Source organism: Populus euphratica, unplaced genomic scaffold (assembly GCF_000495115.2).
Source record: "Populus euphratica unplaced genomic scaffold, PopEup_1.0 scaffold68.1, whole genome shotgun sequence".
In the NCBI taxonomy this organism is placed as follows: domain Eukaryota; kingdom Viridiplantae; phylum Streptophyta; class Magnoliopsida; order Malpighiales; family Salicaceae; genus Populus; species Populus euphratica.
Genome location: NW_011499901.1, coordinates 43354 through 63493, shown reverse-complemented (window position 1 = coordinate 63493; position 20140 = coordinate 43354). Strand labels below are relative to the sequence as shown.

Genomic DNA, 20140 nt, shown 5'->3' with positions numbered 1-20140 from the left:
ACATGCAATAATTATAGTGCGCCACCATAAGACCATCATTTAGCTTTGTGCAAGTGTTTGTCATGGTGTTAGGAAAGAGATGCAAATTGTTTTGATTTTGTCTAAGCTAACTAATGACCCTTATTACTCGCAGAAGATGCATTAGTACATTGGTGTTAACGCAGTCTCAATGGTTTATAGAGTTGGAAGTGGATTTCGAATCAATTGTTTAGGTGTATGATTTTGCAATAAAGGTTTTACAGGTCTTGAATTTGCAGGAGGAATTCTGAGTATTGTAGGCGGAGCTTCTTACATGAATGCTGGAGCTAATGGGCAGGTAATTCCATAGCTCTAATAAAAAACAACCTGTACATGCTTGTAAAGAGGTTGGCATTCTCTCTCTTACTGAATGAAGGCGACTGTTGACAGCATCATGCATTTGTTTGTTTTGCGTAAGCTCTGTTAAGTATTAAGGAGGTCATTCGAATCATAGCTGGGGGAATGGCTATAACAATATCATGAATTTGTTTGTTTTGCATAAGCTCAAGAAGGTCATTCAAATGGCTGTAAGTTATTACAGCAACATCCTAAATAAGGACGTCATTTATATGCTGGCTTTATATGTTTTTGTAAAGAATAAATGTCAGCTTTTTACCGGAACAAGACCAAAATGTTCCTACCCCAAAATGTTCCTACCCCAAAATGTTTCTACAGACTCTCATTAGCTCTAAATGGAATTAATATATCTCATCCCATTACCAGGTCCAGCTATCATTTGTTAGGTCCATGGAAGGGATTTAAGGCGCCGGATATCATCTATTAGTTTTTCCTCTCTTTAAATCTTTGATTTTGACGTTCCTTTTCTTCTCTAATTTTGCAGTTTATGTGCTCCAAGAACAAGAGGCATGTTGCCCGTTTCTTTTCTTGAAACGTCTAACACCATATAGTAGGGAGCAAAAGCTTATGCTACAACGCACAATCATGAATTTGTAAATAGTTACGAGTCTTGTTTGTTCCCAGATGTAAAATCTTGCGCTACCTTTTAATAGAGGTCATGGATGGAGTGACGACGAGGGCATGTATAAACAATTCATTCATTTTTCAATGCCTTCATTACTAATAAAATCCAATATAGCATGCACTTGTCTTTCCATTTGTTATGTGTTGCATTTGAATTTAATAAATGATAATTATTAATTGAATAAAAAAATAAAAATAAAAATAAAAATAAAAATAAAAATGATAATTTAACACCATCCTATTCCAATCTAAAAGCCAATCTAACGATATCATGACTGTGCATGCTGCAATTTACTTGACGAATATTTTTGCGGAAGGAGGTCCTTGCTTTTATGTTTACGCTAACAGCTTTTATCTTCAAACTATGTTTTATGGTATGAAAGAACCTCACCTTCAGACTAGTTGCACAAAATTTTTGAATCATTCAAAAATAATTTACACCAAGCCCTTCAAACAAGAATCAGATACAACGATCTAGCAGACTAATATGAAAGGACAATCTCCTTATTTTCAGCATTCATGCAGTGATTTCCACATGCTGATGCAGTTACAATCAGGCTTTTTTGAGTTCACTAGCAGAGTATTTCTAAATTTTAACTTCAAAACAAACAAAAATTTCCTTTGCAGAATATGTATGACATGCATAGCCCACGCATGGTTATTTTAAACTAACCCCTGACGCTGTTTTAATTTTTCAGAAGTGTGTACATGCGTGCACGTGTGTTTCATACATAGGCATTTAAAGCTGGAGTCATGTTTTGTGAAGCCTTACCTTTGGAATCAACTAAGAATTAAGCGTGCAGATTACACAATACAAATCAATGCTTCCACGGGCCTTATAAATCAGACAAATTTGTTACTCTTACTGCATTAGGCATACAGTCAATTGATCCATTGGAACTTTCAAAGCAATGCTCAAATCAAAGGCACTAAGTTTCAAGGCAGTATCAGCCCCCAGCAAGACAAATCCAACCCATATCATAGAATCGACCTCAATTTTAACATGTATCTGATATGTAAGCTATGGTCAAACCACCCCAAATTAACAAAATGTCTAGCCTACAGCTTTCGTTCAAACACAACTTTATAATAGCACATACATAAATTCTAACACTTTGCATGGTGAAGTTTGTTTCCTCCCTTGGTTGATTCACAACCTTCTCTGGAAACATGAAACTTACTGGTTTTGTAGTCAGATTAAGTGATTATAGTATGTAGTTGACATAAAAAAACAGGATAGAAGTGCGATCTTAAATAGAACCAACCTTGTAAAATATTCTCAACAACATGAAAGTCAATCGCATAGGAAATGATTCTGTTTCGAAAACATATATCAAAGGACACAAGACAAAAAGATAATTACAAAGAGCTATAAAATATAATTCAACATAAGGCTCTGTATTTATGGCTTACCAAAGTTGACAAGTCCTCACATGGCTAGATGTCAAAGAATAGGATGGATCTTGCTGCCAAACTTTTGATCACCAAAACTGTAATTGATGTTTGTCGTCCATGGCTCAGGAAAATTCTAAAGAAAATATCAACATTATGATCAAAATCACAGAAGTCCCTTGCAATGCAATTTCTGAAACTGTTTCGAAATCACATGATTTGGATGCTATTGGTTCTCCAATAGTTCTTGGTTTGGTCATCTTCAAATCAATTTCACTCTGCTTCTAGTCATTGTGATGCTGGAAAATGAGCGGAAGCTGCCAGTTCTGCTAACTGCTTCCTTCCAAGATTGGATACAAGCTCCACAGGGATGAACTGTTTAGGTATTAAAAATTCTTCTGCTTTAAAATTGTATGTTGGTTGAAGTTTTTTTGCTTCATCATTTGCTGCCTCAGCCTCCGCAAGTAGGAGGTTAGCTTCTTTAGTGTCACCCAGCTCTAAAGCAGCAAATCTTTCTGCTGTGGCAGCACCAGAAATTAAAAGCAACCTCTGGAATCTAGCCATTGCAACCTCCTTTTCCTTGGATAATATCAGTCCCTCAGTAGTTTGCAATCTGTCAACAGTATCTTTAATATCTTCCTCAAGCTTCTTCAGCTCTGAAGTGGCCTTTTGCAAGTCAATCTCCAAACTATCCTTTTCAACACCCAATGACTTCGCCTCAGCAGCTATTCGTGCAGCTTCCTTGAAGTTTCTCGCAGCAGCAGCAACTTTCTTTTCTGCCTCCAGCTCTGGGACTCTTTTATCAATGAATAGACTTCTCTGCTTTAAGGATGATATATTTTGCTGGATGCTGGACTTAGTTGACGATAGCTCCTACAAATAGCACAGAAAGAGAGGGGGAGTTATAATAAATGATATGGTTTCAGTGAAAATTTTGAAACATAGAGTTAACTTAATTGGCAAATGATCGGCTTGGCCATGTCAACATCTGATCATGGAAAAATACTTCCTCTGGCTGAAGTTTTCAAGAATGTAATTGAAAAGACTAACAATGAAGTGCAATGAAGTGCCGGCCAGGTGGAATCTATACATGTGGACAACCTCTTCTACTTAGAAAAACTAGAGTTAGACACATCAATATAACTTTTTGTATGGATCCATAGCTCATGCACTCTTCTGATACATGAACATACTAACTTAGACAACTCTAAACCCAAGTAAACACCTACAAATTCCAAACTTTTCCCATCAGCTAAAATGATTCTGAAGATTATTTTTTGTTTGGCTCCCCAGGATAGATTCATGAACTAAACAATCTTGGTATAGTTTTTCCAGAGTAAAGAAGTCACTTTAGAAAGAGAATCTTTATTCTAACCAACTATATTATACTTGATAAACCATGCAAGACTATTAGAGGGACCTTCTGTAATATTTCAACAACTTAGTCATATTCAATTTACAAAAAATAATGCATGAATATGGAAAGACTAGATTGTCACAGGTTGCTCGAGTAGAAAAGCCCAAGATTTATCTTTTGCAAGATAGACATGCTTGCACAGAAATTTAAAACCTTTACAAAATAAATAAATAAATAAAGAGATCTACTTGTTTGCATGTGTTTTTGGATGAAAGAAACAAAAACACATGAAATATTTGCAAAGTAAAACCCACCTGCAGGGAACCTCTTGCAGCAGAAACTTCCTGTTGGAGCTTCTGTACATCCAAGGTAAGCTCCTCCTCGGTCTTTGCCAGCCTCAACTTTTCTTCCCTGGATTTCAAAATGGACGACTTGAGACTTTTTCTCAGCACAACAACTTCTTGGTAGACTTTTGCTTCATCTTCTGAAACCTTGACTAATTCCCTTAGCTTAGCCCCACGTTCTTCCTCTTCAGTTAGGAACCTATCAATTTCCTTTCTTTTTGTCGATAATGCTACACTCTGCAGATGCATCTGAGAAAGGCGTGATTGCAAGTCATCAAACTTTGCATTAATGCTTGACTGAATCTCCTTGAAATCAGAGACCACAGCAGCAATCCTCTCATCAACTGCTTTAATTCTAGTATCATTTTCATCTATCTCCATTTCCTTCTGTTTGACTAAATCGAGAAGATGGTCGAGTTCCTTAGTGAGCACGTCCTTTTTCTTACAGAGAATTTCTTTCTCATTCCTATCGTCCTCAACTGAATGCTGGATGGAATCACTGACCCGCGAGCGTGCTTCATTTATGAAATGTGACTCAATATCTAATTCGATTTTCTTGGCCTCCAAGACTTGGGAGGATGAAAACCAATCATCAATTTCTTTTGAAGAAAGTATCTGTGCATTCTTCAAGACTAAATCTGCATTATTTTCTGCATCCTAGGAGAAAAGGAAGGGATGATTTAGGCATTATATGCAGGGGCAGTGATGATGATTTCCTTAAGGCAGTTCTATTAGGAGTTTTACATTTACATAGAATGGAATGGATAAAAAGAAATAGTCTTTTTTTAAAGTAACAGTAATGGGGTAGTGACCTTAGCGAAATGTTGAAGAAGAGAAGCGCATTCTTGCTCAGCAGCAATCTGGGAGTCAAGAGCATGGTACATCTGAGAGTCGATGGTATCACAGTGAGCTTCAGCGTCTTTGAGAGCAAGGAGGAGAGTTTGTTTCTCCTTCTCAGCAGCAGCAAGGCTGTCGCTAATCCTTTCTGCGGTCTCGAAATCTTCGGCCTCACAAGCAACCTCCAACTGGTGTTCTAAGTGGGCGTGATTGGCAGATGCTAAATTGAGATCCTCAGCAGCTTTTCTTCTCCTTGAGATGGAATCCTTGCGGGCGGAAGAGACAGAGGCAATCAAGAGCCGAGCAGCGTCTAGCTTCTCAGAAATCTGGGACTTAAGGTGATCAAATTGGGACAAGGTTTCATCATTCTTATTTTTGAATTGTGAATCTGATAGGGAAGTATCAATAGGATTGGCGACAAAAGATGATGGGGATTGAGAGGCATCGTCTTCATTCTTATCAGCATCATGGCCATCATCATCATTGTGGTTGTTGAGATCGGGAGGATAGGTGCGATCTCTGGCATAGCCGATCCTGAAGGAAGCTCTCCTTTTCTTTCTAGAAGTAGAAGAAATCTGAGTAGTTGGATCAGTAGTGGGAGAAGGGGAAATTGGATCGGATTGGGACTGGGTTAGGGTTTGGAGGGAAGAGAAAAGGTTCTCATCGAGGGGCTCTGACAACAGTTGATGATGAGATGCTTCTTCTGCTCCTGCTCCTGCTTCTGCTAAAGTATTGTTGCCATTATTATTAACTGTATCATCAGATTGAGATTCTTCAGGACGCTTAAGAGGATCTTCAACAAGTTGGTGATGAAGTTGTTCATCAGTGAATTGATGAGGTGTAAACAACACCATTCCCTCAAACAGAGAATCCATGCCATCCTCCTCCTCCATCATCATCGCCTTTACTTCCCCAAAACTATTCAGAATTCCTTTCCTCTTTCTTAACCCAGTCTTCTCTTCACAGTCCACACTACTCTCCTCTCCTCTCCTCTCCTCTCCTCTCTCCTCCTCCATCATCATCGCCTTTACTTCCCCAAAACTATTCAGAATTCCTTTCCTCTTTCTTAACCCAGTCTTCTCTTCACAGTCCACACTACTCTCCTCTCCTCTCCTCTCCTCTCCTTTACCGATATGTGTTTGGGCCGTGCGTTTCCTGCTTATCTCTTTCTTATTATTCGCTCTAAGATGTGGGCTCGGCCCTCTCTCGTGCAGTGTTCTAAGGGCTCATTTCCTCCTAAAATGTAACGTTATGAATGGGCCCTTCTGGACCTGGCCCTTGCTTGATTAAAAGGCTTCCATGTGCAATGGCCTGATCTGGATGAAAAACCGAATGATGATCGACAAGGCATTCAAACGATAAATTGTAGGGGGTTTGACTTGGACACACGGCATTCATAAAATAAAAAAAGTACATGGGACTGATATGTGTCTCCGGCGGAGCAGTGGAGGTGGTCTTATAATTTATGTTTTTTTCGTCGTTTTTTCTTATTTTACCGGGTGACCCAACAGAGAGTCAATGTATTCATGAACCGCTACGAATGGAATACGGAAGAAATGCTTTTCTTAAGAGGGAAAAAAAACTATAAATAACAATCATTGCACTTTCAAATTAATTAAAGCATGCCATGCCTTATGCATTACGCGGTTCCTAGCTGGACTTCACTTCCTTTCTGTTTACGTACGCACTAAACAAATTAATTAATACATGCGCAATTGCACATTATATGGGCTGGGTTGAGGTCCCCTTTTCCAGTTTCACACCGAGGCTAATTAATTACCAGATCACCTCAGCTGGCTGAATACCATGTGTGTTAAATTTGTTTATTATATTATATTATATTATGATATTGACCATGCACTCATGATTGGCCTTCAATTTGCCAGGTCGTCTATAAATTGCCATCATCTCCTTGGGTTCCTTTCAACTGTCGTCGATTTCTTCTCCATCAATCAAAGTGTAGTGTACAGCATAGGATCGAAGGATTCAGCAAGAAATTAAGGGCAAGCAAGCAATCAATTTTCAGTCATCGAATCAAGCAAGATTGATTAAGATTACTTATAATGAGTGGAATCGTTAGAAAGCTATGGTGCTGCGGAGCAAAAGGGTTCCCTTCCGCAGACGACTCAGCTGAAGATCAGCTGGCACTACCCCCACCCGAGGGCCACGTTCGAGTGTGCGTTGGGAAAGACAATGTTCTGTGCAGGTTTGAGATGGAAGCCCATTTCTTAAACCATCCTCTATTTGAAGACCTGCTTCGTCTATCTGAACAGGAGCATGGTTACGCTTACGATGGGGCTTTAAGGATAGCCTGCGAGATCCATCTCTTCCAATACCTTCTTCACCTTCTCAAGACTGGTAATCCCACAGCACATTACATGCAACTTCCTGATCTCATTTCCAACTTCCACTCCAGCGCCGCCCACCACAACTATCCTCCTCCTCCTCCGCTTCTAAATATCCCACCTTGCCAATATTCTCATTGATGATCGGTACATTTATAAATATATATCGATAATATAATTCTTTCATTTTCCCATTCTTTTAATTTACATGTATTTTCTTCTCTAGACGGGCGAAGCCGGCCCGTGAGTTTTAGGGCCTTCTATTTTCATTGTAGGTCTGCTTCATACATACATATCCCTTTTAATTTAGAAATTAATTAGATAGCGAAGTACTTAATTAATTTATCAAACATTTCATGATTAACCTAAAAGGGAAATCATATATATATGATCCAATTTCTTTCTAATTATGGATTTATATATGTAAATTATTAGCCTTTTTTTACATTTACAAATATGAATCTATATAATTGGCAGCATGCAACATGGTTGTGCAGTGGTATTTTCCTATTTAGTTAATTTATCACTACATTTATTATCAGAAAATTATCAAATATAAACAGAAATATCAAAGCATATTATGATGTCCTTCACCGGCATAATTTTCCTTTCCTGTATCCATCAACAAGCACTAATAAACAAATTTTATCGGTATAAATCAAAAAAATTATAATGAAAAAAATAAGAAATGAAAAAAAATAATAGCGATGACACATAACTTCTACAGATGACATTACTGATAAAATTAACTTGATGGTAAAATACATTTTGTAAATATATTGATGAAAAAATGTTCTCCTATATATACCAAGAGAATTACAGAAAGTACTACAATGAGATTCATAAAAGTCAAATAGTACAGTAACGTGATATTTTAACTGACAAGGTTATTAATAGAATAATTATGTTGGTTATGACGTTATTGATAATATTTAATTTATGACCTGACGATCGATCATTCTCTCCCCTCCTCCTTTTCTCATTATTTGTTATGATTTTTTTTCTTGCAACAAACAACCACCCTCTTACTTTTTTCTGTGCTGGTAATTGATTTGCAATATATAACGAGCATAATATAGTATTTTTATTCAAATGCTATATGTATGACCGATAAATGAGTTAAAGTAGATCCCCATCATCATTTGGTTGAAATTAATTTAAAGGCTAAACTCCGCAACATCGATAACATTTTTGTTTTTCCTAGGTAATTCCAGCAAGTTTATTATATACACATTCTTTTTTTCAGAAAGGATTGTTCAAGAGTTAAATGATTATTGATAGTGAAAACACTTAGGTAGAAGGAATTGAATTATTTTATTCAAATGTTGCATTAGTAATTTTATTGTGCATAAAAAGCTCAAATACCAAAATAATATCGCACAATTCTTGAAAGACATTTATATCATGGTGAAAAGATCTCTTTACCTCAAGCAAGAGCAAACAATAAAATGACTAAGGGAAAAATAGTAATTACACTATTATAATGAATAATAATATGTTTTATGGGGCACAATAATATTGCTAGGGGGATTAGTTTTTTAGGTAACTAAATAGATGGTTTGCACTATGTTGTTGGTCGGGCCAAATTTTTTCATTGCTAAAAAGATAATATCCAGATGATCATAATCCAATATAAATTAGGTTAAATTTACTAAAATACAACTCGAGATTTGAGATTAAAACAACCTGCAGAAAGAAAAGCGAAAAAAAATTTGTAAAGTTAAAGACCTAATAATATAATTTCAAATATGAAAACAAAAACAAAAATAAAAATATAACTTTAAACATGAAAACCCAAGTCAACTCGGGCTCACTTGACAAACTCATAACCCTTAATATAAGACTAGGATAAAAAAAAGGAATTTCAAAACTAGGACTTGGCAAAAAAATCAAAGTTCAATACAAAAACATAAAAAAAACTGAGTTAAACCAGATAAATTTTACCAACTTGCTCTCAGAATAACAAAAAAATAAAAATAAAAAAAATGATAAAGCTCAAGGGCAAGTGATTTAATGTAACAAGATAAAATTGAAAAAAAAAACTCATAAAAAATAAAGAAAAATGACATTTAAGTTAACTTGGGTTAACTCGACTAACTTGTCACGTGAGATTGAGATAAAAAAATAAAATAGAATCACTAAAGAAGGACTTAACAAAAAAGACTGAAGTTAAATAAAAAAAATATTAAGAAGAAAATTCAAATTGACTCAAGTTAGGTTGACCAACCTGTTTTTGAAATAACAAAATAATAAGAGATGCAAAAAAATAACAAAGTTCAAGGTTAAATAATTTAATGCAAAACATTTAAATTAAAAAAAGTCATTAAAAAAATGAGAAAAAAATTGAGTCCACCAGGGTTAACTCGACCAACCCACCACTTGCGACATGAGACATGCATTTAAAAAAAAAAACTTCCACAAAAAGCACCTAGCAAGAAAGACCAAAGTCAAATAAAAAGAACCGAATAAGAAAATGCAAGTCAATTTAGGTTAACTTGGCTAATTCGCACTCAAGATAACCTAATAAAAAAAATATAAAAAAATCACATAGTTCAAATGCCAATAATTTAACATCAAGGAATGGAATTGTTAAAAAACAGAGGAAAAAAATCCGAGCCAATCATAATTAACTTGATTAATCTATTAACCGATATATGAGATCGCGATCAAACAACAAAAATAAAAATGGAACAACAAATGATAGAGGCTTAATAATAAAATATCAAATTATAAATTCAAACAAAAATTCAATAAAAGATTACCCTCCTGGAAGGTAATAATAAAAATATAAAATATTAAAATATTAAACCATAAAACAATTAAAAATCAAAACAATATAGACCAAATATGGTATAAAAACAAAATAAAAGAAAATAATCAGAGGATAAATTGAAAAACTAAAAAAAAACTAAAAATATATATATAAAAAAAAGTAATTGAAAGAATGAGAATCAAAATTGAACATAAAATCAAATGAAGTTAAATGTTTAGGGATAAAATAAAAAAAAATAAAAAAATAGAAAGAATATAGCAATAAACAAAATAAGAATAAAAAATGAATTAAGAAAATAAATGCACTAAAATTGAAAGACATAAAATTTCAAAAAATTAAAAATCAAGAAAAGTATAAAATACATAAATAGAGCAATGAAAAATAGATAGACCCAATTAGATTAAAAAATTAAATTGAATAAAATACTCAGGGATAAAATTGATTTTTTTAAAAAACATAAAAAACCAAAAAAACAATGATTAAAAGAAAGGCCAAAATCGATTAAATAAATAAAAGGATATCATTATTTTCTTGAAGGCCAAGCATGATTTTATAGAGAATAAAAAAGAGAAAAAATCAGAGAGAGAAAAAAAGTCACCATAGACGAACCAAATCTTTGACATTAACTCATGCCACTTCACTAGAAAGAGGATATCTCATCACTTCTAGTATTATCATGAAAGTAGGTTTTTGATAATTAGAAGGAACCACACACGCTACCTGATTGATACGAAGACCATTACATGTCAAACTTTTTTTTTTAATAATATTTAATAATATAAAATTATCAAATAACTCTTAACCGGACTAAAAAATAACACATAAAACCAAAATTAAAAGACTAAGATACCTTTAGACTAACCTTTATTTTTTGTTGGATTCTAAGGGTAATTTTGAAATTTCATTGTTTTTTAAGGGGAAAGATGTAGAAGCTCACCTTGCATGTTCATTTTGTTTTTCTAATACGAGATATGATTGTAACTTAACCATGTAATATTTTTTTATTTTTAAAAATAAAATAATTATTTAACTATACTAAAAAAAGATTTCCACGTCAAATTACCTCTAATCAATTTTGAAATGACTAATACATTATTTTTGGAAAAGACAGTTGTCCCCCAATTGCAAGCATATTTATTTTTTCTCGTAGGGGTAAAATCATAAAAACACCACTCCAAAGAATAAGAAGGTGCGTCTAGGGGCACTATAAATCATAAAAGATGCGTTTACCTTTTGTTTTAAAAGAATACTGTTTTCATCTTCATCCCTTTAACACGCATTTATATCCTTTATTTTATATTTTTATTTCTATCCCTTCAATAAATACTTTTGTATTTATTTTTATATACTAAAATACTAATCAATCACAGTTTGATTGCACAACACTACATTGTACCATCAGCGAAAGCAACAAGGGAAACCCTTTTCACATGATTTCCCACGAATGCAGGAACCATGCCACGAGGCCCCGGACTTCGTGCCAGCTATGATCATGCAATTTCATTCCTTAAAGCTGATGTATCATCCATTACCATCACATGCTTATCCATCGTGCACATAGGCAAGATAGATACATACATGTGCACATGAGTGTATGACCCGTGTACCGATACTAGAACAGAGAAGCGTGCCGCACGAAACATGACCGGAAGACGCAAAGCAGAAGCCATACCAAAACCGTCTTTTATTTTTAAGGTGACTTATTGAATAATGATCATAGTTTCACAAAACATTTCAGGACTTCACTTCTGTGCACTTTGAGTATCCTACACTTTCACTCGCAAACCAACGGAAAGTAGTTGCTGCGCCTGAGAATACAATCCAGCAAAAAGTACCAGAAGAATTTACGATGCCGCACCGCAAAGAAACAAACATACAAAGCAAAGAAGATAACCGACGTCGGAGTCAAACCACTTCATGAGAATCATGACCATGGATTTGGTTGCAGATCCATGCATTCCTGAGCACTCTAGCAACGCAACAAGGATGCTAATGAATATTGGTCACAGTACAGGGATTTTGGAACTCCATCCATCCAAATGTTGTTTAGGATGGGAAGGAAAGGACAAAAACATCGCCTCCATTAATGGTAATACGTGATAATGAAATATCTGGATTGAGCTCCAAATAGTTAAATACATCCACGCAAGTTTGACACGATATTTTTACTTTCTACGTCGCAATCTTTCGTTCAAGCTGTGGCAAAGAACAACCAGACACCACATCCGGCAAAAACATATATGGTTTATATCGGAAGACATAATTCTATTGCTTACCAAGAGCTCTTTTACTAATATATATGGTTTACAGTTCATCACATCTTGGTTCCACTGCTAATCTCTTTCCACATACAAAAAAATAATTTAAATGAAAAGCAATGATTAATAAAAGAACATATGGTTTACAGAGATAGAACACAATTTCTAAGATTATGTGTTGAGGATGGTCAGCCGACGGAGACCGGTCTTGCAATGCCATAAATGAGGCAAAGATGCCAACCATGCTGAAGTGAAAGAAATAAAAATACCTATATTCCCAGCCAATTGCAAGCAGGCCTACTCCTTGGACTCTGCAAGTTCCACATCCTTCAGAGGCATGCTTTCCACTCCCTCCTTCAGAAGTCTGATTTCCTCTTCTGTCAAACTGTTCTTTGTATATGATGTAGTCTTGGCATTCGACCTCTTTTCAGCCTCCACTGCCCAACTATAAACAACCATACCAAGAACTGCAATAAACATCCCCATAATGTTCTTGAAAGTCAACTCAGAGTCAAAAAGGAGCCACCCCAGTGTGAGAACGCAGATTGTTTTCATGTGACCTAAAACCTGGAAGGATGTAGCTGAGAATCTTCCAATGCAGAGGTACTGGCTCACATTGCAGAACACAGCTAGGGAGCATGAAAGAATTATAAACAACTGCAAAAATTCAAACTGCTTATTAGCTTAAAAAAGTAGGCAAGGGTTCCAGAGTACACATGATGCTGTGAAACACAAAGAAATCCATTGGCTAGAATAGGGATGGAATAAAGAATGAGCTTACAATGGCACCAGAAGATAACTTATAGTTTGTGATGAATTTTCCATTAAGGTAGTAATCAATGAATGGACCAAGAATAAGGAGGGAGATGGCTTGAATTGGTGCGGTCCTGCTCAGCAGCTCAAAAGATCCAATTGAGTACTTCTTCTGCAAGGAACCGATAGTCTGTACCGCAAAGAAAAATGAAATGAATGAAAATTTGTTCCACAAACATTATCAAGATGTAACACTGCATTTTGGGACAATGTGCTTTGATATCGTGCTGATCATACTACATTCCACACCTTCATTCAGTGTCAGTACACTCAGTATCATGGCTCGAAAACAGTTAATATAGAAGGCTATGACTCTTGCACATCGTGCATATTTTCTTTCAGAACCTTAAGCAAAAAGATTTTTCCACCCTTGTTGAAGCTCTTCCTGTTAGCCCACAGTGCATTAGAGACAACCCATGCTTATTTGTTCATGAGAATGTGCCTGCTCCTCTCTCTCACTTTATCATAACCGAAGCCAATTCGTTAAACATATCTACAAATTAAAAGGTTTTGATTCCCTATTTACTAATCATGAGAATCCTTGACCTCTATCTCACACGCTAGTGCATTCCAGGAATTCATTTCCCACAAGAAGCATCTAGTTGTAGGCTAAATCAAAATCATTTACATGATCTAAAAAATATCGAAGTTCAAATGTCATGAATTTGTGCTTTTAAATGAGAGTGCATGAAGAACAGGATGGGAGTTATAGGGAAAAAGGAATCAAGGTATTTAATAATAAAGCGAAGGGAATGCTAAAAAAATACTCACAATCTGTTGCAAAGAGGTGGACAAAACAGCTAAACAGGCGCATATAAAACCTTTGGCATTAACTTTGACATCAGTGACAGTGCAAACACCAACACCTATGACCACAACAAGAACAGATAGCTTGACTTCCTTGGAGTATTGTTTACTGTGAAGGATCCACTCCATTATGCAAACCACTGGGATCATGCTGAGCTTAGAAATCTGAACCATGCACCAATTAATTGATTAATTTAGCAATGGTGAAAAAAGATAAATATACTAGTAATGGTAGATGTGTGAATATACGAGGCTCTAGAGTGTTAAATAAAAAGATAAATGCAAAAAATCAAGCAGATCTGATTAGTTGTTGGGTTAAGAATAACAATAACAATAAAATCCAATTAATTAAGTAACATACTTGGTAGAATCCGACAGAGTTAAGCATGAGACTCAAGTTCATGCCAGTGATGGAGACATTGGCAACAACGGAGAACCAGAGGAGCTCCCACATAGGGACGTGCTTTGATACAGAGAGACCAGTAGCATTTGAAACGAGGCCGACAAGAGCCGTTACAGTAAAGTGGAAGCCCGTTAGGGTTGTGGCTGCAATGCAAAGAAAACGATTACTTATTGATTCAACAGATAAATCCAATCAATTGTTGATTATCACTATAATATTGAATGATGAGATCTAGAGATAGAGATAATTATAATAATACCAAAGCCGAAAGCATAACCGTTGGCAGACATGAGCTGCTTATTGGCCATGATAATACCGACTGAGCTGATGATGTTCATTGCCCAGGCTCCCACATCCGACACGGCCGACTTCTTGTTCTCGCTCTCCATTATTTTATCTTTTTCTCAATTAATTTCGAGAATTTGAAATTCTAATAAACAGATCTCCCAATTCTCAAAACGAGAATAACAGGAGAGGAGAGGAGAGGAAAGGAGAGGAGAGGATGGAGAGACCAAATAAAGGAAACAGCAGAGAAAAAGACGAGGCGATTTCGCTTTTGAATAGTCAAGAAGAGGAATTTAACAACCGCCAATAGAGAATGGACTATGCAATTAGTAGGAGGGGAGGAGATCTAGCATTGACTCAGTTCAATAATATTAAGGGAGGGAGGGAGAGGCAGGCAGGCTGGGTGCGTTATGTGTCCGTTTTAGATGCGGTGTTGGAGAAAGCAAACAAGTAATGGTTTTCTTCAGTTTTTTCACCTTCACGCACTCAGAAAGTCACCATCCCCAGTCGACGCTTCCTCTCTCGCTCTTATTTAACTAAATCTTTAACTCTTATTTAATTAAACCATTAACTATTATTTATTATCTGTACGTAGTGGTATAGTATCGTTATTTCCAAGCTAGATCGGTCCATAGCTTCGGTTAGCTTCCCCCCCCCTTTTTTTTTTTTTTTTAAAAAAAGAAATTAACTTTCATTAAACGGCATGCGCAAGATCATTACACATATACGCAGGGTTTTGATTCGAGTATACAAAACTGGGAACACCTTCTGCATTTTTTTTCTTTTTTTAATAGACAATGGAGCACTGGCTCTAGCACTAGCAGTTCTTCTTACATGATACAAATCAAAATTATTCCCATGATTAATTAAGCCTCTGCAATATTCAAACATCATACCCATCTCAAAATCGTTAATACCAATATCATTTATTAACAATTTTTGCATCTGACTCAATAAGAGCATTTGACAGCCCCTGAGAAATCATGAACTGCAGCACATTCTTTAGACACAATGCCTCAGTTTGGTGAAAAAGACCCTCTAATCTTCCAGCACCCACAATAAACCACAGCTCCCTCATTATTCCTGATCACAAAACCAGCACCCATGGCAACGCCTTGATCAAGAATGTCTGCATCAATGTTACATTTCATAAATCCTACAGGAGCTTTATCCCATTTCTGACTTTGCCCTTGCACATTAACTGAGTGTTGAACAATCTGCCTCACACACTTCCACGCTCCCTGCTGTACCACAGATTGCACTCCAGCATTGCTTCCATATTCTTGAATTCCGCTGGTTCAAAAGGAACCACATTGTAACCTCCTCTGTAGCGAATTGATCATCATCAAGCCCCACAATATGATTGCTAAACCATTGACAGAACTACATACATTATTATGAATATTAAGACCAAGTTCCTGCTAGCACTGCAAGGAGAAAGGACATTTCATATACAAATGTTCTTTTGATTAACCTATCGCATTGCAACAAAACAAAAAAAAAAACATCATGGACCTCTACCCCTTTTTGCTGATCTTGTAGGGAGACAATTATGACAAACCCTCCATGCAAATATTTAATCTTTGGAGGTACACAAAGAATTCAAATTCTTCTTCATGCTCCTTGAACAGCTTCACCCAAATCTGGACCACAAATTTCCATTGCCACGCGGTATGCTAATTTAACGTTAAACCTCCCATCCTTGCTAAAATGCCAAATTAACTTGTCTCCTACACCTCTAGATGATAATGGAATCCCTTGAATAGAAATAGCATCTCTTTTCTGAAAAAGTGAATCAATCATTTGAACGTCCCACCTAGAACCATTATCCACCATCAGATCATATACATGCATAGTTTCAAGGCCCTTCACAACTTGTGTCTCAATAAACCTGTTATTATCATCTATCAACCAAGCATCATTCCATATACTCACCATATTACCCATACCAATCCGCCATCTACAGCTCCTCTTTATCAATTCTTGAGAGTTATGGATGCTCCACCGAACAAAACTAGGTTTATGTCCCAAGTGAGGATTCAAAAAGTCCCCTCTTGGGAAATATCTTGCTTTGAGAATTCTAGCCACTAGGCTATCCAGATCGGCCATCAATTTCCATCCTAACTTACCAAGAAGAGCCAAGTTGAAGCAATGTATATTTCGAAACCCAATATCACTATCTTCCTTTCTTCTACATAGTCTATTCCAACTCTGCCAAATTATTCCTCGCGCCATCTCTTTGGTCACTACCCCATCAATATCTATTCATCATCCTTTGTAACTCAGCATATATAGTTGTCAGCAATAAAAATACACTCATACTATAAGTTGCCAAAGCTTGAGCCACCGAATTGATCACCACTGCTTTACCTGCTTTTGATAACAAACGTCCTCTCTATCCATGAATTCTCTTCCCCAAACGATCCCTCAAATAGGCAACAATTGAATGTTTATTACGTCCAAATAGTGATGGTAACCCCAAGTACTTTCCATGGTTTAGAGGTGAAAAGACCTGAAGAATGACTGAGATGTTGCTGGCAGTCCACTTTGACATTGCTACTGTAGAAAATTCCCAATTTCTGAAAATTAACTGATTGTCCCAAAGCCAACTCATATTGATGCAACAGGTCCTTAACAACACAACCCTCTTGCGCATTAGCTGTAAAGAAAAAGAAACTATCATCGGCAAAAAGAAGATGAGAAACCGCAGGTGCTCGATGCACCTCTCGTTCCTCAGCCTTGCTAAACAAAGTATGCAGACCCTGACTGCACAGAATAAAAAGATATGGAGATAGAGGGTACCCTGTCTCAACCCTGTATATGGCTTCTGTTGCGGCATGCGCGGTGTCGAACAACTGCGAGTATGCCTTATGAGCACGCTAGAAATAATTTCTAGATTTAATTGTGAAATTATAATTATTTAGAATTTTTAACTAATATTATAATTATTAAAAAATTTATAGTATATGAAAATTCGGCTAAGAAATTAAATATATAAACAAAAGATATATCATTTCAGTACATGTTATTTAAAATAAATTATATTATTATTTAATTATTTTTCTAGACTATATTTTTATTTATTAGTGTTATTTAAGGTTTGCATTAGATTTCTTTTCATAAAATAATTTCTAACTTATTAGATTAATTTTTAACCTTTCTAAAGATTAGACTTTTTTATTTTTTGGATATAGTTATGTCCCAGCATTCTGAATAATAAAATAATTGTTATGCGTTTTTTTTTTGTATTTTAATTGAATCCTAATGGATAATCATAAATTAATCATGATAATTTTTTTTTTATTTAAAAAAAATATTATAAAAATATGATTTTTATTTTTAAGAAAATATACATAAAAAACCTTTAGGATTTGACTGTATACACGAAAACGTATATTTTTCTGTTTTTTTAAGGAGGAAATTAATTTAAATTTTTTTGAATTTCTAATTTTTTAAGAAAATATTTGGAGAAAAACACGTATTTCAATATCAAATCTGTATTTTACAGTGTAAATATAAAACTCAATATTATGTAAAATTGTTAAAAAAACATGTGAAAAAATCACAAATATTTTTAAATAACCATTGATTTTTTTTTAATTTTTAGATATTTTGATATTATTACATAATATTATAGTATTATTATTATATAGGTTGGGTTGAACCCAGGTGAGTGAGGTTAGGTTGATAGACGACTTAATAGACCTAACCTCATTCTCTCTCTCTCTCTCTCTCTCTCTCAAGCAAGACCCAACCTAACCATCTAGGCTGGGCTGAAACGGGTCCAACCTATCTTTACTTATATTTTTCATTCACATACAACATCAATTCTACATGCAAATGGCTTTGGAGGGAGGTTTCATGAAGAATAAAAAGTGGGAGCCTGCCTGGCTGGAGTCGAGAAGTTGTTAGTGGTGTTCCTGGTGGTGTTGAGAAGTCAATCATGTGGCTGATAGTGACAACAACAATGAAAGGAGTGGAAGAAAACCAGATGGGAGAAGAGAAATAAAAAATTGAGGAGAAGGTTATTTTTATTTTAACTTTGGCTTATGATATCTCCATGTTTAATGCTTGGAATTCATCTCTGTTTATAGGGGGATGAGGAGAGACAATTTCTCTATTTAGGGAATAAATCTTGACCCTTAATTTAAATCAGAAAGATCCTAATAATTAATTGAAGTTGTTATCATGGCTTGAAAAAGTTTGTAGCTAAAGGTTGTTTAAGTTGTCCACTTTGAAGAAGTGCTCTTACCGTTGTGGTGTTAATTAGCTAGAACGAACCATACCGGGGTGTAGTCAAATATTAGGTCATCATATTGATGTATATTTTGTCAAATCTAGTAAAGAAACGAAGCATTAAATGTCCTTGAAAAGTAGCTAACCAAACAACTTTTTCAGGCAAAATAAGAAGAAGATGATGAATAGGAACCAACAACATGCCATCTAGTCCCCTCTTTTTTTTTGCTGTTCAAAACAGTGCAATTTTAGACTTTTTAGGGTTTTAATTTAGGGGTTTGATCAAAGTTCAATTGGTTATTTTATTTTTAATTTCTTTCAATTGCACCCTTAATTGACTCTAAACTTTTAATTTTATATAATTTCGACCTTAGTTGAACTTCAATGCTAGCCCCAAATTTCAGCACTTTTTTCACTTTGATTCTCAGTTTTGAATTTATGCAAATTGACCCTCAATTGATCATTAAACTTTCAAATCTTTTTATTTTCACCATTGAATAATTAGGCCCCAAAGTTCAATGTTTTTTTGAAAACAGTCATTGGTTGCAAATTTCTTCAATTTAACCATTAATTTAAACTAATTAACTTTGTAAAAATTAAATTTGGTTCTCTAAAATCTCATTCTTCTAAATTAAGCCTAATTTTATTTTTTCACAAGGTAAGTCTCTACTAAAATTAATTTGACAAATTTAAAGTATAATTAAGTTCTTGCGTCTAATTAAATTCTTTAATTAGAGCTAAATTTTAAATTCTTAATTTGACCAATGATTAAATCAAATTGGTTTATAAAAAATCTATTTATGTGCCCCGGCTTAATTTTTATACATATTCATCCAAAAAATCATTTAATTTAACCTTGAGTATACTTTGTCTCTCTAGTTTTGGTACAAAGAGGTACCATTAGGCTCCTAATTTGTCTTGCCCTTTAAAAATTTAATTATATTCTTGGACTTAATTTTATACAAATTCATCCAAAAATTATTTAATTTGACATTGAATTTAAATTATATCTCCAGTTTTGGCACAAAAGGGTATGATGAGGCTCTTAATTTATCCAAAATTTCAGCTTGATTTTTCTGTATATTTGCAATCTTATTCGGCCTGTTTTTGCTAAAATATCAATCTTCTTGCTATTGTTATTTATTTTTAATTGTTTTATAGGGAAAGAAAAATACAAGTAAAATTTAGAGAATAACTCCAAAATAAATAATGACAGTATAAGCTTGATCGGACCAACTTCACTACCATTGAAACAAATAATGGAAGAAACATTTGTTACACATAACATAAT

General features: G+C 34.9%; 3 protein-coding genes across 4 annotated transcripts; 1 reads left to right on the top strand and 2 right to left on the bottom strand.

Moving 5' to 3' along the window:
* Window positions 1–2233: 2233 nt before the first annotated feature.
* On the bottom strand, window positions 2234–6049 carry LOC105132768 (neurofilament light protein). 2 transcript variants are annotated; one of them, XM_011036439.1, is made up of 4 exons: window positions 5955–6049; window positions 4905–5831; window positions 4063–4749; window positions 2234–3264 (listed from the first exon to the last, which is right to left on the bottom strand). In XM_011036439.1, the coding sequence occupies exons 2-4, from the start codon at window positions 5826–5828 to the stop codon at window positions 2680–2682; spliced, it is 2196 nt and encodes a 731-aa protein (XP_011034741.1). In that variant the 5' UTR covers window positions 5829–5831; window positions 5955–6049; the 3' UTR covers window positions 2234–2679. The 2 variants fall into 2 exon arrangements, with proteins under 2 accessions (XP_011034741.1, XP_011034740.1); XM_011036438.1 differs by lacking the exon at window positions 5955–6049 and having other exon boundaries at window positions 4905–5933.
* A 650-nt stretch (window positions 6050–6699) lies between these two features.
* LOC105132767 (SAUR-like auxin-responsive protein family) lies at window positions 6700–7582 on the top strand. Its single transcript, XM_011036437.1, has 2 exons — window positions 6700–6737; window positions 6816–7582. The coding sequence occupies exon 2, from the start codon at window positions 6993–6995 to the stop codon at window positions 7413–7415; it is 423 nt and encodes a 140-aa protein (XP_011034739.1). The 5' UTR covers window positions 6700–6737; window positions 6816–6992; the 3' UTR covers window positions 7416–7582.
* A 4709-nt stretch (window positions 7583–12291) lies between these two features.
* On the bottom strand, window positions 12292–15144 carry LOC105132765 (Nucleotide-sugar transporter family protein). The gene is made up of 5 exons (XM_011036436.1): window positions 14588–15144; window positions 14287–14471; window positions 13890–14090; window positions 13087–13248; window positions 12292–12962 (listed from the first exon to the last, which is right to left on the bottom strand). The coding sequence occupies exons 1-5, from the start codon at window positions 14715–14717 to the stop codon at window positions 12603–12605; spliced, it is 1038 nt and encodes a 345-aa protein (XP_011034738.1). The 5' UTR covers window positions 14718–15144; the 3' UTR covers window positions 12292–12602.
* Window positions 15145–20140: the final 4996 nt, after the last annotated feature.

Bases quoted from the DNA above. Each gene is read 5' to 3' on its own strand.
- LOC105132768 (XM_011036439.1), bottom strand. From the start codon at position 5,828: ATGATGATGGAGGAGGAGGATGGCATGGATTCTCTGTTTGAGGGAATG. The intron at 4,750-4,904 runs GTCACTACCCCA...CTTTTCTCCTAG, and splicing joins TTCTTCAACATTTCGCTAAG to GATGCAGAAAATAATGCAGA. The intron at 3,265-4,062 runs GTGGGTTTTACT...TGCTATTTGTAG, and splicing joins CTGCAAGAGGTTCCCTGCAG to GAGCTATCGTCAACTAAGTC.
- LOC105132767 (XM_011036437.1), top strand. From the start codon at position 6,993: ATGAGTGGAATCGTTAGAAAGCTATGGTGCTGCGGAGCAAAAGGGTTC.
- LOC105132765 (XM_011036436.1), bottom strand. From the start codon at position 14,717: ATGGAGAGCGAGAACAAGAAGTCGGCCGTGTCGGATGTGGGAGCCTGG. The intron at 14,472-14,587 runs GTATTATTATAA...TTTGCATTGCAG, and splicing joins CGGTTATGCTTTCGGCTTTG to CCACAACCCTAACGGGCTTC. The intron at 13,249-13,889 runs GTGAGTATTTTT...TTTGCGGTACAG, and splicing joins CCACCTCTTTGCAACAGATT to ACTATCGGTTCCTTGCAGAA.